The sequence below is a fragment of the Alosa pseudoharengus genome, unplaced genomic scaffold, assembly GCF_046254945.1.
Source record: "Alosa pseudoharengus isolate Yale_2024_CS ecotype anadromous, Long Island Sound unplaced genomic scaffold, YU_APseudo_1.1 YU_APseudo_1.1_scf_21, whole genome shotgun sequence".
Classification (NCBI taxonomy): Eukaryota; Metazoa; Chordata; class Actinopteri; order Clupeiformes; family Clupeidae; genus Alosa; species Alosa pseudoharengus.
Window position 1 is genome coordinate 22,058,305 of NW_027468674.1, and position 24,842 is coordinate 22,083,146.

At 42.1% G+C, this 24,842-nt stretch overlaps 2 protein-coding genes across 2 annotated transcripts in view; both read left to right on the forward strand.

Moving 5' to 3' along the window:
- scn4aa (sodium channel, voltage-gated, type IV, alpha, a) overlaps positions 1–11,340 on the forward strand; it is a 28,399-nt gene extending 17,059 nt beyond the window's left edge. Inside the window, exons 15-26 of the mRNA XM_076298760.1 lie at positions 462–875; positions 1,541–1,661; positions 4,598–4,752; positions 5,114–5,287; positions 5,773–5,895; positions 7,401–7,679; positions 7,955–8,008; positions 8,216–8,353; positions 8,729–8,830; positions 9,304–9,574; positions 9,914–11,079; positions 11,185–11,340. Coding sequence (XP_076154875.1) covers positions 462–875; positions 1,541–1,661; positions 4,598–4,752; positions 5,114–5,287; positions 5,773–5,895; positions 7,401–7,679; positions 7,955–8,008; positions 8,216–8,353; positions 8,729–8,830; positions 9,304–9,574; positions 9,914–11,079; positions 11,185–11,340 — 3,153 coding nt within the window. The remainder of the gene's footprint in view (positions 1–461; positions 876–1,540; positions 1,662–4,597; positions 4,753–5,113; positions 5,288–5,772; positions 5,896–7,400; positions 7,680–7,954; positions 8,009–8,215; positions 8,354–8,728; positions 8,831–9,303; positions 9,575–9,913; positions 11,080–11,184) is intronic.
- A 6,255-nt stretch (positions 11,341–17,595) lies between these two features.
- ghitm (growth hormone inducible transmembrane protein) lies at positions 17,596–24,567 on the forward strand. The gene is made up of 9 exons (XM_076298167.1): positions 17,596–17,677; positions 18,369–18,528; positions 18,954–19,056; positions 19,285–19,396; positions 19,623–19,764; positions 21,135–21,243; positions 22,416–22,604; positions 23,334–23,505; positions 23,829–24,567. Exons 2-9 carry the CDS (start codon positions 18,397–18,399, stop codon positions 23,911–23,913), a joined length of 1,044 nt encoding a protein of 347 aa, XP_076154282.1. The 5' UTR covers positions 17,596–17,677; positions 18,369–18,396; the 3' UTR covers positions 23,914–24,567.
- The last annotated feature ends 275 nt before the right edge of the window (positions 24,568–24,842 follow it).

Genomic DNA, 24,842 nt, shown 5'->3' on the forward strand with positions numbered 1-24,842 from the left:
GCGAAGCAGATTGTGACATGGTATACAGAGGTCACAGACATGAGGTCACATCAAAAAAGGGGATTGTGGGAATTGTATGCTTTACACAAGATACATCAATGCAATTCCATTTCTTTCTCTCTCATTGTCTGGCCTTTAAATATGTGATGGGATCTGGAAAAACCCATCACATGGTGAATAAAAATCCTTGATTTCTGTTCCGTTTCAATCTCTCTCTGAAATTTCACCAACTTAAGATTCTGATACCATCCAAAATCCTGGATGTTGCTAGGATGGTATCAGAATCATAAGTTGGAGAACTTTCACCATGTAATGGGTTTTCCCAGATCAAATTATCAAATCATATGAAATGACATTTTACTCACATAGTTATTCCCCCTTAGGTGTTCACTTTCTTCCTTGATATTTTTATGTGCAAAAACACATTTATTTCTCTCTCTCTTTCTCCCTCTCTCTCTCAGGTGTTGAATCTGTTTCTTGCCTTACTGCTGAGCTCTTTCAGCGGGGACAACCTGTCGGCAGGTGATGATGATGGTGAGAACAACCTCCAGATCGCCATTGGCCGCATCACGCGCGGTGTGGACTGGGTGAAGGCCCAGGTGGCCGCCCTGGTGTTGCGCGTCCTGGGCAAGAAGCCGCCCACCGAGGACGGAGGCGAAGCGGAAGACGGGGACACCGGAGATGGCCTGGACAAGGACGGCCTTCCCATGAATCACCTGGACAAGATAGTGGATGGGATGCCCAACTGCAACCCAAACAACCGGACGCTCAAGGTGCCCATCGCCAAGGCCGAGTCAGACATGGAGGATGATGAGAGTGATGAGTCCGACGAGGATGGCGATGAGGATGATGATGAAGAGAAGAAAGCCAAGAAGGTATTGCAGTGATGCAGCTGTTTCCTGGTTTTCAGCAGGCTCTGTCTGAACTGGTTCTGGATAGAATCAGACCCCTCTCTCTCTAGAAAACATTCTTCACTTCTGCTTTATGTCTCCTCTTCTCTTTTCTCACTTGTGTTTCTCTTCTTTTCTCTTTTTTCATCTTTCTATCTCATCTTCAAATCATAAAACTAGTAACTTTCCTCTACTATATGTTTCTTTTACATTCTTTTGCTTCCTCTATACTGTATCTCTGCTCTCTTGGAATGCAAGTGTCACGGTGACCAGTGTTGAGGTGACAGGTGACAAGGGCGCAGACATTGTTGCACACTCTGATTGATACTCTGATCTACTCAAGTTAATGATTAGTGGGTATCTACCTAATTCAGCTCTACATGCATTTGTTGGTGTTTTTCTCTGTACTTGTAGAATGTATCTGCAGAACTCAGCATGTAGAGATTCTATTGTGTGTTTGTCCCTCTACATTCTGAATTGTTTTGTTGTTGTTTTCCATCATCTCATCGTCGTGTTAATGTACTCAAATCGTACAGCCTTGTCTCCTTCAATTATGTCAGTTAAATTCAAATTCAGTTCTGGTCAGTTCAGAAGGGCTGTCTTAGCCTGGCCTGGCTGGGTATTGGTAGTGAGTGCTGCCCCTGTCTCAGCTCGCAGATGATGGCTCGTCAGTGTGCAGTACTGTGGACTACAGGCCGCCAGAACCTGAACCAGAGGTAGAGGAGGAATCCGAGCCGGAACCAGAGGATCCAGAGGCCTGCTTCACTGATGGTGGGTCTCCTTCCTCTCCTCTCACTTCTCTCCCCTTTTCTCCTCTTTTCTCCACGTATGTCCACATCATTTCCCCCTTTTACTGACCATGATATAGCTCTTATATAACCCTGATCTGGCCCTGATAAGACACTGATCTAACCCTGATATGGCCCCCATGTGACTTTGATATGACCCCCATATGACCTTGACAGGATCCTGATCTGATGTGGCTCAGGTCAAACTCTATTTTGTCAGTCTGGTCCTCTACTCCGCCCCTACAGTCCTCCACTCCCCACTCTGCCCCTCTCCCCTCATGTTTACAGCTCCCATCTGCTCTCTAGGGTCCTTTATCCTCTCTAGACTGCATGCCCTCATCTCCTCTCTCCTCTCTAGGGTCCTTAATCCTCTCTAGACTGCATGCCCTCATCTCCTCTCTCCTCACTAGGGTCCTTTATCCTCTCTAGACTGCATGTCCTCATGTCCTCTCTAGGGTCCTTTATCCTCTCTAGACTGCATGCCCTCATCTCCTCTCTCCTCTCTAGGGTCCTTAATCCTCTCTAGACTGCATGCCCTCATCTCCTCTCTCCTCCCTAGGGTCCTTTATCCTCTCTAGACTGCATGTCCTCATGTCCTCTCTAGGGTCCTTTATCTTCTCTAGACTGCATGCCCTCATCTCCTCTCTAGGGTCCTTTATCCTCTCTAGACTGCATAGGGTCCTTTATCCTCTCTAGACTGCATGTCCTCATGTCCTCTCTAGGGTCCTTTATCCTCTCTAGACTGCATGTCCTCATCTCCTCTCTAGGTTCCTTTATTCTCTCTAGACTGCATGCCCTCATGTCCTCTCGCTATTCTCTAGGGTCCTTTATCCTCTCTAGACTGCATGCCCTCGTGTCCTCTCTAGGGTCCTTTATCTTCTCTAGACTGCATGTCCTCTCTAGGGTCCTTTATCCTCTCTAGACTGCATGCCCTCATCTCCTCTCTAGGGTCCTTTATCCTCTCTATACTGCATGTCCTCATGTCCTCTCTAGGGTCCTTTATCCTCTCTAGACTGCATGCCCTCATCTCCTCTCTCCTCTCTAGGGTCCTTTATCCTCTCTAGACTGCATGCCCTCATGTCCTCTCTAGGGTCCTTTATCCTCTCTAGACTGCATGCCCTCATGTCCTCTCTAGGGTCCTTTATCTTCTCTAGACTGCATGCCCTCTCTAGGGTCCTTTGTCCTTTATCTTCTCTAGACTGCATGCCCTCTCTAGGGTCCTTAATCTTCTCTACACTGCATGCCCTCATGTCCTCTCTAGGGTCCTTTATCCTCTCTAGACTGCATGCCCTCATGTCCTCTCTCTTCTCTAGGGTCCTTTATCCTCTCTAGACTGCATGCCCTCATGTCCTCTCTATTCTCTAGAGTCCTTTATCCTCTCTAGACTGCATGCCCTCATGTCCTCTCTCTTCTCTAGGGTCCTTTATCCTCTCTAGACTGCATGCCCTCATCTCCTCTCTCCTCTCTAGGGTCCTTAATCCTCTCTAGACTGCATGCCCTCATCTCCTCTCTCCTCCCTAGGGTCCTTTATCCTCTCTAGACTGCATGTCCTCATGTCCTCTCTAGGGTCCTTTATCTTCTCTAGACTGCATGCCCTCATCTCCTCTCTAGGGTCCTTTATCCTCTCTAGACTGCATAGGGTCCTTTATCCTCTCTAGACTGCATGTCCTCATGTCCTCTCTAGGGTCCTTTATCCTCTCTAGACTGCATGTCCTCATCTCCTCTCTAGGTTCCTTTATTCTCTCTAGACTGCATGCCCTCATGTCCTCTCGCTATTCTCTAGGGTCCTTTATCCTCTCTAGACTGCATGCCCTCGTGTCCTCTCTAGGGTCCTTTATCTTCTCTAGACTGCATGTCCTCTCTAGGGTCCTTTATCCTCTCTAGACTGCATGCCCTCATCTCCTCTCTAGGGTCCTTTATCCTCTCTATACTGCATGTCCTCATGTCCTCTCTAGGGTCCTTTATCCTCTCTAGACTGCATGCCCTCATCTCCTCTCTCCTCTCTAGGGTCCTTTATCCTCTCTAGACTGCATGCCCTCATGTCCTCTCTAGGGTCCTTTATCCTCTCTAGACTGCATGCCCTCATGTCCTCTCTAGGGTCCTTTATCTTCTCTAGACTGCATGCCCTCTCTAGGGTCCTTTAGACTGCATGCCCTCTCTAGGGTCCTTAATCTTCTCTACACTGCATGCCCTCATGTCCTCTCTAGGGTCCTTTATCCTCTCTAGACTGCATGCCCTCATGTCCTCTCTCTTCTCTAGGGTCCTTTATCCTCTCTAGACTGCATGCCCTCATGTCCTCTCTATTCTCTAGAGTCCTTTATCCTCTCTAGACTGCATGCCCTCATGTCCTCTCTCTTCTCTAGGGTCCTTTATCCTCTCTAGACTGCATGCCCTCATGTCCTCTCTATTCTCTAGAGTCCTTTATCCTCTCTAGACTGCATGCCCTCATGTCCTCTCTCTTCTCTAGGGTCCTTTATCCTCTCTAGACTGCATGTCCTCTCTAGGGTCCTTTATCCTCTCTAGACTGCATGCCCTCTTTAGGGTCCTTTATCTTCTCTAGACTGCATGCCCTCATGTCCTCTCTAGGGTCCTTTATCCTCTCTAGACTGCATGCCCTCTCTAGGGTCCTTTATCTTTTCTAGACTGCATGCCCTCATGTCCTCTCTAGGGTCCTTTATCCTCTCTAGACTGCATGCCCTCATCTCCTCTCTCCTCTCTAGGGTCCTTAATCCTCTCTAGACTGCATGCCCTCATCTCCTCTCTCCTCACTAGGGTCCTTTATCCTCTCTAGACTGCATGTCCTCATGTCCTCTCTAGGGTCCTTTATCTTCTCTAGACTGCATGCCCTCATCTCCTCTCTAGGGTCCTTTATCCTCTCTAGACTGCATGCCCTCATGTCCCCTCTCCTCACTCCTTTAGAGTGTATTCGCCGCTTCCCGTGTCTGGATTTTGACGTCTCGCAGGGTAAGGGAAAAAAGTGGTGGAACCTGCGCCGGGCCTGTTTCACCATTGTGGAGCACGACTACTTTGAGACCTTCATCGTCTTCATGATCCTCCTCAGCAGTGGCGCTCTGGTGCGTGCTCCGAAAAGCCCTCTGTGCAAAGTATCATACATTTACTGACAATCAGTCAAAATAAACATAAACAAACATTAGACATTGATAAGGATCCATATTACTTTACTTTAAAAATTGTTAATATTTCACAACCTCAAACAATCAGCTCTTGAAACCATTAACAAATCATGTGAACCATAATCAGTATCAGGAGCTACCAGTATAGTAACCCTGAGCAAGGCACTTAATTCCAAGTTGATCCAGCGACTATACCAGTAGAAAGTTCACTATAGTAAGTTGGGCTGAATAGCAGCATCAGCTAAATGAGGAAATTAGATTTAAGATGCATCCTCATAATCTTATGCTCTCTCTCCTCCAGGCCTTTGAGGACATTTACATTGAGCGACGGCGAACAATTAAGATCATTCTGGAGTACGCAGACAAAGTCTTCACTTACATCTTCATAGTGGAGATGCTGCTCAAGTGGGTGGCGTACGGCTTCAAGACCTACTTCACCAACGCCTGGTGCTGGCTGGACTTCCTTATCGTCGACGTGAGTACAGTCATCACGGGCCACATAACCAGACGCAGCTATTTTTTATTGTGGAGTTGTTTTGAAACCTAAGCCTGATATTTAAATGTAATATGCACATGAACACAGATGTGAAGCAAGCACTTACCTTTCTTTGTTTCCTCAAATGCCTTCCTCAAGGACTGCAAGTGAGTGCATGAAAGCTAGTTTGTCATATAAGTTTTAATGATACTTATCAATAATTAATTCATTCATTCATTTGTTTATATCAATTATTAATGATAATTCATATACTTATATGGGTAATGTTATCAGGTTAAATGTAGTACATAAAATTAGATAGGTAATTAATCAATGTCTTGTCAGTGTATTAGTAAATACACTGTAATTACATACATTGCAATTAGCAGGGTTTCCACGCGTGCGTGCGGCATGCGTGCGTGCGTGTGTGCCGGTGTGTCCTCTAAACAGCTCTAAGCTTTGCTATGTGTTTTCCTCTCTTCTAGGTGTCACTCATCAGTCTTACTGCTAACCTGTTGGGCTACGCTGAGCTGGGGCCGATCAAATCGCTCCGTACACTCAGGGCACTGAGACCTCTCCGAGCACTCTCCCGTTTTGAGGGGATGAGGGTACGCAAACATCTGGGATATTTTCAGTCTAGCTTTATTGATGCCATTATGGATGTCATAAAGTCATTGTCTATATTCAGACAGTTGAGCTCTGGGTATGTTGTCTTTTTATTAAAGGCAAGGCACATTTATAGCACATGTACTGTATATAGCACATTTCATGCACAAAGAAGCCAAAAGTAAACAGGACATCGAATTTGTACCTTTAACACTAACAGCCCAAGCCCATTTGTCATCTATATCAGTCATTATTTGTACTGATGATGAGATAACAGTTATAAACATGCAACTGGGATGAGGGCAAGGATATGTCTGGACTCTTTTCACACAGACAGTTAGTTCCAAAAATGCATAGGGTGGGAGTGTGATGGATCTAAAAGAGGATGTGTGCAATAACCCAGTCTGATGCTGTTAGCCTAGCTTAGCATAATTAACTGGATGTGGGTTAGGGCTGAGCTACACCAGGCGTGTAACTGAAGCGTTCGTTCGCGTTGCGTCTGCTGCAACAATTGACCGTTCGCAAAAACCCCGCCCATCGAACGCAGATGAGCCAATGGCAGTCCAGTAGCTCCATGCAGGCAGACATGGCCCATCAACTTCACCCTACGGCTCCATAGAAATGTATTGGGAGCCTTGATATTTGTCCGGTTTTATGGGATTTTATAGTGATATGAGCTGTGCACAGTCGTGTAACATTTATTCACCATATAATAATAAAGTTGAAGTGGCTCTGCAATGTAGGCTATGTTTCCGTTTTTTGGCAGCACCATGTTCCTTACATGACATGGCCCAGTGTCCTTGTAACATGCATGGAAGTCTATCTAGCACAGCTAATATTAATATCAATGAATCACACTCGCCTCCCGTTTTTGAGTTTGTCACCCAAAAAAGCTAGATATGAGTTTTTATACATGTGTCTCCATGTCATACTGCAGTCAGTCGGATTGAAAATGATTGTAAATGAATTTAGGTCCGTGGCTCTCTCTAAGAGCCTCTTGTGCTGTAACTTTTACAGTCTTAACAGCTACTGTACCATTGAATTTCTAGACAACTCCGTTCTGAGTTTGACGGGCGTAGTAACAATAAAGCTTCCATTATAATCAATGGAAGTAGCTACACCAGACGTGACAGTGGGGCGTACGTTCGAAAAAAATAGACCATTCATCTAAAATGGATTTTACGCATCGCGAACGGAACGCTTCAGTTACGCGCCTGGTGTAGCTCATACCAGAGACGGTTGATGTATATTAAGGATCTTTGCTCATACCTTAGACCAGTTAGCCTATAGCTCCCTTTTGTTGTTGTTGTTATTTTTAGACTATTAGTATGGTTTTCAATTTATTTGATTTAACTAAAACTATAACATAGTTTTTGCAATTCTACATTTGTTTGTCGCTTTGTATAAAAGTGTTGGCCAAGCAACCATTACCATAACTACAGAAAGGTGTTCTGGCGGTGTAAACTCCTTGTTGACCTCTGGCCCCTTGGCATTTCCACGGCGACAGGTGGTGGTTAACGCGCTGGTAGGCGCCATCCCGTCCATCTTCAACGTGCTGCTTGTCTGCCTCATCTTCTGGCTCATCTTCAGCATCATGGGTGTCAACCTGTTTGCCGGAAAGTTCTACAAGTGCATCAATACTACCACCGACGAGATGTTTCCCATTGACGTGGTCAACAACCATAGCGACTGCATAGCTCTCATGCACACAAACGAGGTGCGCTGGGTCAACGTCAAGGTGAACTACGACAACGTGGGCCTTGGCTACCTCTCCCTACTGCAAGTGGTGAGCTGCTGGTCAACCAAATCTGACCTTGAATTTGAAAAAAGTATAATTTGTGAAATCAGGCAAGGCCAGGCAATTACTTGATAAAAAAATAAATTAAATAATGAATAAATAGAAAATTCTAAATGTTGTGCATCTTATTTGCATCTTTTTATATAAAATATGGGTATCTGTTTCTGCTGCAAGTGGTGAGCTACTAACTGTGCTGAATGTTTAATAAATCTGCCTTTTAATCAAATAAAAATAAGTTTCATAATTTATTTGTCCTCTCTAAGGCAACATTCAAGGGCTGGATGGACATCATGTATGCAGCAGTGGATTCTCGAGAGGTACTGCTACCAAATGGCTCCAATCAGTACTTTAATCTTATTGTCAAAGTTATTGTATGCAATTGATAAAAAGATTATATGGCTACACACACACACACACAGAAGAAGAGATGCACCACCCACGCTCAAACACAGTGTCAGGTGATTTCAGGTTGTGTCAGTAGCCATACAGTATGTGACGTTCCCTCCTCTGTTCCTCTTGTCCAGCCAGAGGAGCAGCCGTCGTATGAGATCAACCTGTACATGTATCTGTACTTCGTCATCTTCATCATCTTCGGCTCCTTCTTCACCCTCAACCTCTTCATCGGCGTCATCATCGACAACTTCAACCAGCAGAAGTCAAAGATAAGCACCAAATGACTACACACACACACACACACACACACACACACACACACTGCACATTTAAATGGGCAAACTACAGTAGACACAGTACAGACGTAAAATTGCACATTTAGTGCATCTTGTTATTATTTTTTTAGAACCTGAATGTTGTTTACAGCAAAACCTTAAACAAACAAATAAACATGCAAATACAAATGAATGTTGTATTGTTGTTGTAGCAAGATATCGACTTTTGATACAAACATTTTGTAATTTTATACTGCAGCTTTAATTATATCTTTTTTTGTCAGGTGTGACATTTTCACACTGATAATCCCAAAAGGTCGAAGTGTTATTGAAGGAATAGAATAATTGGTCTCATTTCTTCCACTGTACTTTGGAGGTGCAGTCTTTATGACAGAGGAGCAGAAGAAGTACCATGAGGCCATGAAGAAACTGGGCTCGAAGAAACCAGTCAAGCCCATTCCTAGACCGGGTGTGAGTTACACTTTTATTTCCCATTCTCAAACATCCAGCAAGCACACACTTGAAAAAGTAACCGCAAAACAAATCGTCTCTACTTAACAGGGTTAAATTCCTTCACATTCATATTCTCCTTCAGGCCACAGAACTCTATGCTAGCCCAGCTCCTTAACCACTATGCTAGCATGAAATAGCCTGAAAAGTTGTGGGTTCAATTCTCAGCTTCCACCGTTGTGCCCTTGAGCAAAACACTTAACCACAAGTTGCTCTGGGAGAACGGCCATGGTAATATACGATTTTCCACTCCTTCAAACATCTGTGTTAGTGAACTTTATTGTGCTGTGTTAGTGAACTTTATAGTGAACTGAATTGAATAGATGTAAGCATATAATTCATAGAGGGACCTGGGCAAAGAAGGAAGTTAAATATCAGCTCTGTTGCCACCACCTCCACTGACTCTCCACTTCCTGTCACTTCCTGTCATCCAGAATATGATCCTGGGCGCAATATACGACATCACCTCCCAGCAGTTCTTCGACATCTTCATCATGATCCTCATCTGCCTCAACATGGTGACCATGATGGTCGAGACAGATGACCAGAGTCCAGAGAAGGAGGACGTTCTCTACAAGATCAACCTGGCTTTCATCATAGTCTTTTCTGGCGAGTGCCTGCTCAAGTTGTTCGCCCTCCGACACTACTTCTTCACCATTGGCTGGAATGTCTTTGACTTTGTTGTCGTTATCCTCTCTATCGCTGGTAAGTGTGTTATTTTTATCTGGGCTATTTTGGCAGGGCAGAATGCTTTTACCTACAGTAAGATTACTTTTACGTGCATTCTAATAATATGTCTAAGTAAAATTAGTCCAAGTATTTGAGCAAGGCTCACAGTGAACACAGTGTTTATTTCTATTCAACTGTACTATTGTACAAGTCTTTTAAGTTTTAAGTAAGTTTTTAGTTACATTTTTTGGGGGTAAATAGATTTGTGTGAAATGTACTGTGTACTGTACATTATCAAGAAGAAGCTGTCATACTCCTACAGTGTATGTTACCATGACATCTTTTTACTGACCCTGGTGTGTTCTGTGTACTCAGGCCTTGCGCTGTCAGACATCATTGAGAAGTACTTTGTGTCGCCCACCCTGTTCCGTGTCATCCGATTGGCCAGAATCGGGCGTGTGCTTCGCTTGATCCGTGGTGCCAAGGGCATCAGGACACTGCTGTTTGCTCTGATGATGTCACTTCCTGCGCTCTTCAACATCGGCCTATTGCTCTTCCTCATCATATTCATCTTCTCCATCTTCGGCATGTCCAACTTCGCCTACGTGAAGAAGCAGGCTGGCATCGACGACATGTTCAGCTTCGAGACGTTCGGCAGCAGCCTCGTCTGCCTCTTTGAGATCACCACCTCGGCTGGCTGGGACGGTCTCCTGCTGCCTATCCTGAACAGTGGGCCGCCGGACTGTGACCCCGACGTGGAGAACCCGGGGTCGGACGTGCGGGGCAACTGTGGAAACCCAGGCATGGGCATCATGTTCTTCTGCAGCTACATCATCATGTCCTTCTTGGTGGTGGTCAACATGTACATCGCCATCATCCTGGAGAACTTCAACACGGCACAGGAAGAGAGCGGCGACGCGCTCTGTGAGGATGACTTCGAGATGTTCTACGAGACGTGGGAGAAGTTTGACCCGGAGGCCACGCAGTTCATCCCCTACGAGCGTATCTCTGAATTCTGCCATTCGCTTCTTCCCCCCTTCCGCATCCCCAAGCCAAACCGACTACGGCTCATCGCCATGGACCTACCCATCTGCATCGGCGACAAGATCCACTGCCTGGACATTCTGCTGGCACTCACGCAGGAGGTGCTGGGCGACACCATCGAGATGGTGGCCATGCGCGAGAGCATCCAGCTCAAGTTCGTCATGAACAACCCCACGTCGGCGTCGTTCGAGCCCATCACCACAACCGTGCGGCGCAAACAGGAGGAGGAGGCGGCCGTAACGCTGCAGCGTGCTTACCGAGCGTACCTGTTCCGGCGTGGCGCCCGCCATGCCGCATACCTGCACCGGCACAAAGGCCAGGTGCGGCCGGCGCAGGACGTTGACCAGCCGTCTGAGACTGAGGGGCTCATTGCACGCAAGATGAACGCCCTGTACGGCAGCAATCCCGAACTGGCCCTGGCGCTGGAGATGAAGGCCAGACCCACACCGGCCGACGCCCCGGTCACGACAAGCACCACCCTTACCACCGCCGCCGTTGTCGTTCCCCAACCGTCGAAGCCCCCTATAGGTCAACAGCAGTCAGCAGCGTCGCAACTGCCCCCCACCTCCTCAGCGAGGCTACAACCGCACCTCCAATCCCAGCACCACGCCACCTACCCCCGGCCGCCCGTGGGACACCACCTGGTGGTGCCCGTGGAGGTGACCAACGAGGTGGTGCTGCATGCGGCGCCCCAGGAGGTCTCCCCCCGACCCCTCTCCAGAGAAGAGGTGGCGGCACTCAGAGAGTCTGTGGTATGACCGGACCGGGCGCCCATGGTGGCATTTGTGGCTGAGTCACTCTTCGGGATTATGGGGCGGCAACCCTCGACTTGAAAATGAGCAAGAGGTTACATTTGGTGGTGGGAGAGAGGGAGGGGCACTTCACTCACACACACAAACACACACACACACACACACACACTCACACACACGTACCCTACCAGCACTTAACAGCACTTAACGAGATGGAATCGCACAAAATCCGTAGAGAGTGGGCTACAGGTGTGTGGGTAAGGAAGGTTTGCTTTCTTTCTTTTTTTATTTATAAAATAATGAGTCTTTATTTGTCGTCATTTGTCTCCCCTATCAAAATATGCACAGGCTAATGTTAATATCTAAACACGTTTCACTTCAACGTTATCCCAAATGTGAATAGTACACTTCTTCAAAATGTCCGCCGCAAACATTCTGCTCTCAGCTCAAGTAAAACACTGATTTGTCAACATTCCATTTAATCATTTAATTGCTTGTTTGTTTGTTTGTTTATTCAGTTCTCACATACTCTCATATAATATACTATCCTACATCTAAGTAGAAGAACAGACAGCAACAGATATAAGCATAACTTGGTTTTACAATAATCTTTCAGGGCAAAGCAAATACTTTCCATGTAGTGTAAAATAATTGTGCTCGTCAACAGTTTGGGTATAAGTGTCTGTTGGTCAGATGTTTGCAAATCAGTGTTGCACCAGCTGAAATCAGAAAGTTTCTGAAACGGTGACCCGAATGTGAACAGGTTACAGTGTTTGTCAAAACAGGAAAATGTTACATATTGGTGCACAAAACTCAGAAATTATTTTGAAACAATCTCTTTAAATATTAATAGCATCAACATGTCGCACTACATGTAAATATGATATGAGAATAAATTTGAGAAAATTTATGTAATTTTTACTCAAAATAAGTTCTAATAACATCTAAATTATTTTTTATTTATGGTGATAAAAATCAAGCAAAGATAATGTCCAACAAGCCCGGTGTAACAATGCTTAGTACAGGCTATTGTCTTTATATCCCTTATGCTGTGAGCCTTATTTATTGATTAATTTATTTAATTGTTTTAGAGCGGAAAGTTTGGTTTTGTATCTTTATTATTTACACTTTTTTTGTAATGGTAAAAGAATGTAAGATTTCTTGGCTTGAATAGGACATTTTATTTTCACAACAGGAAGAGTATGTCAGTTGGCCGTCTCCTCTCCCCCTCCTCCTGTATACAGCTGGTAGTTACGGTAACGAGTCTTTTAGGCCTTTCCGTGTGCCACCCTTTAGTTTGCACTATTTATAACTGCCCCCCACCTCCCAGTTTCTGCAGTGTCCCATCACAGCATATAAGCACGCAAAGCAAACAAGGCCTCCATCTGGAATGTTCCATTTGCATATTCACTGTGCAAACTGAACAGAGTTATTGGTATTTTTATTTTCAAGTAATTGTTCAGTTGATTTAACAAGAGTCCTCATTGCCTTTTATTTTAAAAATGACTAATATGCTCATTGAGCAGTTACTCAGTAGCACATTTAAAAAAAAAAAAAAATTAAATCCCCCTTTTACCTTTCTGTTGACTCTTCCAGATCTTCCACAGGTAATAATTTAATTCCTACAAAAATTGAACTCTTTGCTTATATACCCCCTGTCAATTTCCCCATAAATCCGAATATAAACATGTATAAAAAGATAACCATGCGTGGACAGTTTCTTATTTTCTGTAGTGTTTTCAGAGGTATGATTGTCACTGTGATTTATATGTTTACAACAGATGTATGTTGGTCTTGCTGGTATAATAGTATAATCATTTTGTCAGTCAGTACAAGAGCTTTATTATTACCTACACCTGCATATTTGCTATAAACCCTTGGAAAATCAAGTTACTACAGCTTCTCAAAAAGTTGGAAAAGTGAAAACAGTAAAAGTAAAGTAGATGCTGTTGTAAAAATGCCACTTAAAAGATGTTATAAATATGCAGAGTGTGTTTTAAATTGTAAATATTAGGTTTTCTGGCTGTGAAACATCCAACCAACCTATTTGTGAACAGCTAAAAAAAATGTCATTTTGCCTTTGGGCAGTGGTACTATTAAGGTTGGTCCGAATAGTGTTTTGTCTTCTTTGGAAAGAAACAAGTGCTTACATAAAGATCTATTTAAACCAATCAAAAACAATATAAACAACATTTTAAGGTTTCAATACAAGATGAGGGAAGGACTAGAGGTTTTGGATCCTTGTTTTGTAGCTCTCTTTCCAGTCACTGTTGATCGTCAGTCTTAACCCCAATGGAGATGCTGCCTTTAGAATTGGTACCTTGACCTTTGACCCTCGCCCATATCTGGCCCATATTTGACAGTCCCCTTCCAGAGTCAGACACTCATTTGTAAACAATCATTGGTTGTTGTGGCGCGTTTAAAAGGACAAATAATTTGTTTAAAGAAAGAACTGCTACAGCTTTATTGGCTTGAGAGAGATTTTTTTAAAACTGATATAAGTCTTAATGTATAAACAAATGCTTTACTTTTGCAAGCAAAACATTTAATTGAACTCATTAGCACTTTTGCGCCTTTTGTTTTTCTCAGTGTTTTTTAGATATTTTCTCTTTTCTAATGTAAGTAAGAATAGGCTACCTTCATCACTTGAAACACCTCTTTTATATTCATGCTGCATTCAAGGTAACTGGGTGGAAATTCAAAAGTGCGTTTGTGATGAAAACTTTGAACTGCAAACTCATTTCCTTCCAATGGAAATCCCATTCTTATGAAAATGCGAAATGTCAGCTCTCCTAATTTTTTACTTACAATGAACGCAGCATCTGCTCAGCCAACTCTTAAGTTCTCCTCGTCTTAAAACAATAAAGCGCTTTTAAAAAAATAAGGATTTCTTCCCTCAAACTATGCAGAGCACCTCACCATCAACGCATCAGGTTATCATCAATGGTGAATGCACTTTTGTGTTAATTAGTGTGATGTAAATTGTATTGTTTTTGCCATTGTTTACATTTGTGATGAAAGGAGAATCCTGTTCAGTGCTCGAGGCTATTCGCTTGCCAAACTACCAATCATGTTGCCTGTATATAATGTTTATTGTATGGTGTTGGAAGCATTTCTCTTTTTTCTAGATGTTACCTTTGTATTATCAAAGAAGACAATTATATTTGTGTAAATTAAATAAACTATTAGAATAAACTATTCTAAAAAAGATGAATATGTGTGTGACTTATTGAATTTTAATTGTACAGGTGATTGGTGTGACTGCTTTTTTTAAAAATGGATTCTGTGTATTTGTTGCACTTACATGTCTGGCACTGCTGTGTTCTTGCCTGCTGTGTAATATGGCTGTTGTGATTAGTCAAGCTGCTCTTGGGTTGTGTTTAGTGCATGGCGTCAGGCAACAGTAGCCTATATGCTCTACTGTATGCTGGCCGATACTGGTTTAGAGAAGACACGTTTTCCTCTTTGGATGTCTGCCCTCTAGTGATTCTGTAGTGACACTGCATCATCTACTTAATGCCCCCACACCACCTGGCTGCTGCACGCCCACTATTTAAAGCCTGTGCTAAAACAGCCATAGCGCGGGAAATTGTGTTATCAGCCATGGTTTTCAGGGGCCCCTCAAACAGCTGGGTTAAGACAGCTTTTAAATCCCCGGCTCTGTAGTTAACCTACTGGTCCTACTGACACAGAGTCCTCTTAATATAGCACATTATGTTGCATACTCAAATGTACAGATACATCAAATGTATGTGTATCACACATCAAGCACTATAAGCTGAGTAATAAAAGCTACCAGGTGCTGTACTGAAAAGCGTGGTATCATCGGCACTAACACAAGTTTTGTTATAAAGTAGGAAACATCAGGTAGCTATTGTCCAAGTCTTCCTTTGGGCAATTTAAATGACAAATGTAACTTCCCCCATGCCAGCTTTTAGTGGACTGAAGTTGTGAACCTGCTATTCTTCATCATATGTATATTGTACAATAGAATATTATTGCTCAGGCTGGAGAGAGTGTGCTACTGCATGGAGATATTTTCCTCATGACCCTTTGAGTTCCTTACATACTGTTCAGGTCAAAATTAAAAGGTCAGAGTAAATTAGGAGTAAAGACCACTGCCTCAGATCCCAATTCCTGTGCTAACGTCTTATGCAGGATTCCAACTGATACTTTGTATATAGCCAGTGGCTGATTTGTGAAGAAAAAACAATGGGGATGGTCTGATATATCTTCATGATTAATGACAACACAAATGATTCTCATGAATCTAAATGGAATTGTAGGGTTTACAAGGGGGGCACATCCCCTCTTACAATCCCCAGGGATTATGTTTACCTAGCAGAGTCAGACCCTTTTATCTAGACATATGCACACATAGACATCAAAATGCCCTTTTTTTTCACTAGAGAAAGTGCCCTTTTTCTGGAGTGTTTTAAAAGAAAAAAAACTGAATACACATATTCCTGTTTTAAAACAAATATGAGGACAGGAGATTAGCCCTCTCATACCTCCCTCCCTTCCTTCACCTCTCCTGTGCACAGTGAGCAGGGATGTAGTGGAGGCTAAACGCAAGTAAACACAGTTTATCCACCTCTGACATTTCAGAAATAGAGCTTATCCACCTCTTATTAGAGTTTATCCACCTCTCAAAAGAGTTTATTCACCAATTACTTTTAACATTCAAAAATCACACTGTATTATCCACATTCATAATATGTACACTCATCAACACTCTAGGAACCATTTAATACCACTGATATTGTTATAAACATTGGACAATAACCACCATCATCAAACATGTTCTGAATGCCGTTTTAAAGATACGATACCGCATGGCACAGTCACCTAACCGTGATCATAGAATTCATAGTTTACCCACCTCTTATTTTACCACTACACCCCTGACAGTGAGCACACAGGCACAGCCAGGCAGTCACGTCAGGCAGACACGTAAGGCGGCACCTCCCAGCACTCAGCCCAGTTGTCTTTGGTTTTCTTGGCTTGTGTGGAGGTGAGTGCTGATGAACGGATGACTAAACTACCAGTGCCTCGAGTTTACAGTTGAGTTGAAATCTTTTCAGTTTAGAGGGTGTAGAACAACACTAAAATAAAAAGTCGTCCGTGTGACGTCCGCTACTAATCAACCCAATGGCCTATTGACCTCTATAGGCCCGATTGAAATACACTGGCAGTGCAAACGTTGTAAGGCTGAGAAAACCACAAATAGGCCTAATATCTACCATATATTACAAATTCACAATAAAATCATTTTTCTTTCACGTTCAAAGTGCATAAGTAGACTATCTACACGCACCCTAGCGGCAGCAAATGAGTCTGTCTCGTCAGGCTACATAATGAGTGCAATTAACTTCAATATTATCATTAATTTTACACGATATATAATTTTCTACCAGAAATTCTGGGTTAGCCTTACAAAAAATGTCTAGAGTCTAGAAATATAAAGAAGTATACATTTGTTGGATATATATAAATATATAAATATATAAAAATGTACTTCTTTAATCTTTTTAGAAATATAGAATTTGTATGACAATAACCACGTTCTCTGCCAGCTGCTGTCTGTAAAAAACAACTTTGTTTCCCTCTTGCTGATATACTCCTTTCATAAAGAGTCTTGTTGGTTACTGCAATATGAGCTGTGAACACAGTTTATCATCAAAAGGGGTTCTGTTCTCAGTGATTCTTGATATCGAAGATGACTTTCTCCAAAAATGATAGACCTTTAGGATTGGTTTTGATTAGATTGACTTCTCTACATGTAATAGGGGAGGATTTTATAAGAAGGAAGCGCTTAGCCTACACCGTTGGTGTCATAGAGATCATTAACATAGTATCCCTCTATCAACCCAGTTCTGCTTAAATTTAAATGTCACTGTAAATGTCTTTGTTATTCCATATAATAGCTTGTGGGTGTAACATATAATTTCCTAGCTAGGGGGCCATGTTGGTAAAAATACAGTCAATAAACCATAGACTGTAGGCTATAGAACAAAAATTGACTAGGCCTATGGGTTTTTGAGACATTCTTTCACCCATCTTGAATTTGTTTTTAAGTCAATGAAATTGAACAATTTGAATCCACTTGCTTTTATGAATTCTAAAAGTATATCTTTTTATTTTTCCATGTTAATTTAACAAGTATTTAGTTCATTTTAGTGTTGCATCTGTAAAATCCAGTAAAATCGGGCCTGTAAAAATCGTGACGTACTTCCGGTTCTGAGTTTTTCTTCCGAGTTGTATGACTGCGTCATTCTCAGAACGCTCTGGAAAAAACAAAAACAGTGCGAGGTGAAGTGTGTCTGTCCTGATCAAGTTGCTAGTAAGTAACATTTACGTTTTCTAATTTTGTAATACTGTAACAATGTGTTTTCTCTAACCTGGTCATATGCAATTGTGAAATACACACGACAAACGGGAAGATGTGTTCTGGTTGTTACAAAAGAGCAATATACGGAAAGATAACCGTCTCCTAGCATGCTAACATTAACACTGCGATTTCAGGATTGTTTTCTCTTTTCCTGTTATAGGTCAGAGTTATTCATAAGTAACGTTTAAGTGTCTGCAGCTATGACATTATGCCTTTAATGTCCTGTGTAAAGACAAGTATTTTAACTCTAATAATATGCAGACGCAGTGTAGCCACAGCTAGCAACCCTGGTGTTTGACTGTGGGGGTCAACGTTAGATAATTTCTATTTTCGCTCTTGGTTATGCATTTGAACACAACACGATAAGCAATTAAGCTAAGACACTTAATGTGGCGATAACTGTGGTTTCATTAACAAGATTTAGGCAGGCAATAATAGCTAACTGAAGATCCTTGGTTAGCGTGTGTAACATAGCTCTTAAAACTGCGTATGGGATGTTACATAGTTATTGCGTCACTGTAAATGTGCGATAACGCAGACCAGGTAAGCTATACAAATCAAAATGCCTTTAGTTTTGATATAGGGAAGTGGGGAAAAATACTTCTCCCCAGACCTTTATGTAATCACCTTTCTTGCTTTGCAGAGGAACCAAAGTCCATAAAACTGTCACTATGCTTGCGGCGAGGCTAGTATGCCTGCGGACTGCCCCAGTGATGGGGTTGCGCTCGGCCTTAGCGCAGGGCTCCCCGGCTCTGAGGACGTCTATAACCAAAACATATCAACCACTTGTGAAACAAAGTCAGGTATACTACTGATTTATCCTTTTACTACTTGTAGTTCCGTTGTCTGTACATTTCAAAATGAGGTTAAGATATGTTGGTCCTTTATCAATTCACTGTCCATTGTCTACTCTAGAATTATATATATATATATATATATATATATATATATATATATATAGACACACACACACACACACACACACACACACACACACCTGAGAAATGGAAGCTTTTATTTTATTCATTAAAAACAAACTGTGGGCTCTCTTGGCGAAGCCTGCTGATGGCAGGTTGTGTGTCTGCTGTTAAGTGCTAATTTGGATTTGGAGTCTGTTCACATGAAGTCAGCAGCCTAGACAAATAGCTGTGGATTAAGTGAGATGGCATGGAATTCAAGTAGTCACTTTGAACTTGGAAATATAAAAATACATTTATTTCTTTATCAGAGCTACGCCACCAGACCCAGGTTTGGATTCCGTCGTGCAAAGACCTCAAAGGAACAACTCCACGAAGCTGCATTTGAACCAGCAACTGACACTGCCTTCAAAAGTAATTACACTTCACAGCAGCAGTTACTTTTTAAAAAAAAAGTTTGTATGAAATGCATATAGAATGTGTACATTATGCTACCCCTACATGCTTATTAGTTCACATTGAAGTAGAATGACAGTAAATTTAGTATTTTATGTTTTTTTTTTTTTTTACGTTCACATGGAATTCCTTTCATTCAAACATTGTGATTATTTATTTTTCTCTCTTTCTTCCTCTCTGTTCAAGTTGACCAGATGGGCAGGATGGTTTTGGCTGGAGGAGCTGCAGTTGGTTTGGGAGCGTTGTGCTACTATGGCCTTGGGATGTCGAATGAAATAGGCGCCATTGAGAAGGCTGTGTAAGTCCAATACCCTTAGAGGTGTAGAAAGTATAACCAGGATTCTTACTTTTTGAAAGCAGTTACCTTGACTGTAAATATATAAGATCTACTGGGAAATAGACTAATTGAATAAGAGTGATGAAATCAGTCATTTTTGAATGGAGTCGTGTTGTAAGAGCGTTGCCGTGTTGTACAAGATTGTTTGTGAAAACCAAACCTTCTGTTTCCCCTTCCGTGTCTGTAGCATCTGGCCCCAGTATGTGAAGGATCGCATCCACTCCACCTACATGTACTTTGCTGGCAGTGTGGGCATGACGGCGCTGTCTGCTGTGGCCGTCAGCAGGACCCCGGCACTCATGGGCCTCATGATGAGGGGCTCTTGGCTGGTAAAGCTTTGCTTTTAGTCTGACTGGTACATTTGTTATAGGGCATGGTGCTCCTAGTAGGAATTTTAAGTAGGAGAAGGAAGGTGCCGCACACTCCGAGTAAATGAACAAAACGCTTTAATGAGCGATAACGTTTCAGCCTACAAGGCCTTCATCAGATCGCATGTAATTCTCCTCCACCCTGTAGGAATTCTGCTGCTTTTTTCCGTAAAGGTATTCTAAGCGATCCTACGCGGTTTCTAAGCTAAAACATTTTGTGTCACATACAGCAAACATCTCCTCACAATCCGCTAGGTGCCTGTCCCCTGGATACACTGTAAAAAATGCGGTCTCTATAGACAGCCCAGGCTCCAAAAACAGTAACAAAAACAGCCTGGTGCAGCCATGTTTTAGCCGTGTACCGTGTAACATTCCTTAGAGCACCTTTAATGTAGTCCTACTAACTTTTTAAAACTGTTGACTTTTTTACTTTTGTAATGTTATTTTTGGATCTTGGTTCTGCTTAATTCTATAACCATAACATTTTAGTTGATGATTAATTGTGATCAATAATTTACCTTTTTCCCGTTCATTTTATGCCACCAGTACTTAGTAGTAGCTTATAGTAGTTTCATTATACATATACACTTCATGAAGAAAAGCCATCTATTGGCATTGAACATTGGATCATATGCATAAATAAATTACATTTATGTTTGCTATTTAAACTTTTCAAACAAAGCCACCAGGCAGACATAAGTTACTATGACTATTATTAATATATTGTGATCTATAATGTTTCTGGTTCATCATCAAGTAACAATCCTTGCTACGAGATTAGAATGCCTTGCCATAATTTCTTGCTGAGTCATTGTTAGATAAATTACATGGGTGTTGTATGTTGGCACACCTAATAGTGTTGTTTATGTCACACCTTTGATATAGTTTTGTGAGCTTTATCAGTAGTAGGATAGCATTTCTATTTGGAACTACAAATTACCAGATGTATTTGATCACACTAAGACACGGAGTCAAACTGGCCGTACTAAAAAGAAACCTTTTTTTTTTTAAAGTTAGTTAGATAGATATGAATCGGAATCGGATCATGAATCAGAATTTCATTCTATATTACTCTGCCACTCACTGGAATACAAAGAGTTGTTGTGTCTCGGCAGTGCTTGGCAATCATTTTGATAGAAGAAATATTTTTCTTGGCGAAAAAATGATTATCTATGAATAAATCGTTAAATTTCCCATTGATGTGGCTTAATTTAAAATGATAACTGGTATATGTAAAAATGGGGGATTTTGGGGCTTATTGCTTTATTTGATATGTAGATACAGAGTAGTCTGACCTACAGAAGTACTTATGTATGATTCCCTTTCTTCAGGCGATTGGTGCGACATTTGCTGCCATGATTGGAGCTGGCATGCTGGTGCGGTCCATCTCCTATGAACACAGTCCAGTTCCCAAACACCTGGCTTGGTTGCTGCATGCAGGTATGCTGGTGTGATTGTCCTGCTTGATGTCTGATGACCTGTTGTGCCACAGCAGCTGCATGGTCTGTTTTATGGAAGCCCTCTGTGGACCATAAGTACAGCAGTCCGCCTCCAGGGGGCAGTAAAGGACAGGACAAGGGAGAGCCGTATATACGGCTCTGGAACATGGTCAAAGAAAACAAAACATGGTGACAGAAAAGCTGAGCAGCAACCATTTCATAGTGATTTGAGTAGTTATATCACTAAATTAGTTCCACATGTATGGATATCTGTGGAATACTATTTTTAGGATATTTATATTTTCTTCATCTTGATTATGAAAAAGTGATAAGACGTAAATGAAAACAAGCGGACTATACGACACATAAGAAATATCTGTGACTGGACTAATGTAGATGGGAAAAGTGAAACTTGACTTGGGCTAGGGTTTTAGTAGTGTAATAAATATGGAAGACATTTTTGGACCTTTCAGTTTCTACACATATAGCCTTTTTCCACCGACAGAGAAGGCTCCTTTCCCGTTCGTGAACCAACATTTGATCCGTTCGGAGCATTTAGACTAAAACAAAAGCCGGTTCGCCGGTGGCACCTTGGTTTGGAACTTGAACCAGAAAATAGTTGGTTTTTCGTGCGAACCGGAGTGGGCGTGTCATTCTGCCGTTCAGAGGGGAGATGGCTAAAAGCATGAGTTCCATCCATATCCACTGTTGCCATGAGTAAACAAAACTAGTCAACTAGCATTACACTAGTAATTGTACTATTGTGACGTTGACTAGCATTTTAAACAGCTAATTTCTGCCGTTTTTACGGGACAACTGTTCACTCTCCCGTTTATGCATCTTGTTCACTTTTGTTTAGCATGCAACACCCATTGTTGATAACTCATCCTTGGTTCAGTTCAAAACTGGTGGAAATAGGGGCTGATTCACTAGATAGCACCAAGGTTCAAAGAATTCTGGACGGAACCGTTTCGAGAACGGGTTCTCTGTCGGTCGGTTGTAATTTGTTTCGTGTTGCCAATTGTTTTAAAATCACACAAACAATTATAAGGATGTAAATTATTAGAATGATATAAATGATTAAATGATTCCCCCCACACTATGCTCAGTCTACTGTATGCTGTAGTTTAAACTGAGTTGATTATTTATGGTGTGTGTGTATTCTAATGGTAGGTGTGATGGGTGCGGTGATTGCACCTATGACTCTGCTGGGCGGTCCCCTGATGATACGGGCTGCCTGGTACACAGCGGGCATCGTGGGTGGCCTCTCCACCGTGGCCGTGTGTGCCCCCAGTGAGAAGTTCCTGAACATGGGCGGCCCCCTGGCTGTGGGCTTCGGCGTGGTCTTAGCCTCTTCCCTGGGTGAGTAGGAACTGCGCCACAATATCTGAGATGTTGGGTAGAATCCAATGTTTTGGCTGCAAATGCTCTTTGGCTCACTATCAGTGAAGTTGTTTGTAATGCATGAAATACAACCAAGAACCAACCATTCACTGTAAAAAAAAAAGTATTTATCAGTTTATTGTCCACAAACATGGAAGATACTTTCAAATCGATTTTTTTAGAAAGGGATATGGTAAATCCAGTAACACCAATAACAGACTCATGAGACCAGTTTTAGAAAGCCTATAGATGGGAATCGACATGCTCTGTAGAATGGGGCTGAAAGATGAATCAATCTTAAATTGGAATCGTAATTTCAACTAATGGCATTAGCAAATTTCAAAGCCTGCTAAGCTCACGATTTGGGAGTATTTTGCTACTTCTTGAGGCAACAAAATGAACATGTATCAACATCTTAAAAAGCACCATGGCCAGCTGTGCAACGAATGTACAGCAAAAAAGGTCTGCCCGATACATAGTATTCCAGAGTTCTTCTCAAATGTGTTGTGTAGTGAAATATTGAACTGAAGCTAGACCGTAAAAAAAATTATATATTTATAAATCAAGTCACAATTACAATATCTATCAGAAAAATTAGATATTAGCAATATTAGCCATTAGCCATTGGATATTTTCTCCAAATCATTCAGCCCTACTGTAGAAAATAGGTGTATTTGAACAAACAAGATTGGTTCCTCTGTCCATCAGGCTCCATGTTCCTGCCCCCCACCTCTGCGTTTGGGGCTGGCCTGTACGGAGTGGCCATATACGGAGGTCTGGTGCTCTTCAGCATGTTCCTGCTCTACGACACACAGAAGGTCATCAAACGCGCCGAGACCCACCCGATGTACGGCGTTCAGAAATACGACCCCATTAACGCGTGAGTCTCCACCTTTTTCACCTTGCTCCTTCCTGTCTATGGATATCTAACACTTCCTCCCTAATTAATGATGGGTTGTTGACCGTATAATAGTTCATTGTACCACTTTGAACTTGTCATTAGGTTCCTCTGTGAAGGCAGTGTAATGTGTAATGTCTCTCCTGAGGCATGTGTGAAATAATGACGTTTAGCAAACTACAAAGACACTTTTGTGCCAGGTTGTTAGCCAGATTACAACACAGTAGTATAACACAGTATATCTTCTGATGGCATATCCTGATTCCTCTCAGACCTGTCCTTATATCCTGTCTTTTGTGTTTTAGGTGCATGGGCATCTACATGGACACCCTGAATATCTTCATGAGGCTGGTGATGATCCTGTCAGGAGGGGGCAATCGCAAGAAGTGAAGTCATCCCTTAAGACCCCAAAAAGCCGTGGAGGCGACCAGTCGCCCCCGAGCACTTAGATCTTACTGTCCAACCAACAGACACGCGCACATACCTTTATGCCAGAGATTCTCTTCTGCTCATACACAGTTAGACCAATAAAGCAATGAGAGTACTGAGAGTTTTGGCTTAAATGTAGGGTTGGGTTTGTTTGTGGCACAGCGTTGCCACAGGTGTAAATAGGGAGGTTGAAATGGCCTGGTTCTGTGTGTTGCTCTTGTTTTATGTGTTGAAAGGTGGCCTATTTTATGTGAACACGATGAACCTGAGGTGAGGGGAACGAAAACATAGTTAAGCCTACTTAAAAAAGAAAAAGATAAAGAAAAATCAGCTCAGTTCTGTCATGAGAAAACATACATTTTATTTTGCTATTTATTTAAGATGACGGATCATTTTGCTGCCACAAGAGTAAACGAATGTTAAGATGGAAGAGGAAGTTGCTATCAAATGCCATTTGTTTCCACTGTCTAACATTTGCAGTGTAAGATTTTTGATGACACTTGCAATGATGCTACATTTCTAAAGTGGGAGAGGAATCAGAGCAGTGGCAAATGGTCATGATGGTTAATGCAAACTGTCTGATTTGTTAACACCAATAAATAAATATGTATTGAATTGTGATTGGTCTTGTCTTACAAAATATTAATTTCCAAAGCACCGATGCATAATTGGGCAAGGATGGAAATAATTTCTTCAAAAAAAAAAAGTCAAATTGTTTACCCTTTTTCCTATCACAAAATACTGTTGCATTAAAAAAAAACAATGTCTCTTTCAAATGACATCTAAGATTTTCAAATGACAAACTAAGTAATATTTTTTTTCATTTGTGTTTGCAGGCATCAGAAGTCTATTTTATAATCATTTAATATGATTTAAACACTGTCATGAAC

Bases quoted from the DNA above. Each gene is read 5' to 3' on its own strand.
- ghitm (XM_076298167.1), top strand. From the start codon at position 18,397: ATGCTTGCGGCGAGGCTAGTATGCCTGCGGACTGCCCCAGTGATGGGG. The intron at 19,057-19,284 runs GTAATTACACTT...TCTCTGTTCAAG, and splicing joins AACTGACACTGCCTTCAAAA to TTGACCAGATGGGCAGGATG. The intron at 23,506-23,828 runs GTGAGTCTCCAC...TTTGTGTTTTAG, and splicing joins AAATACGACCCCATTAACGC to GTGCATGGGCATCTACATGG.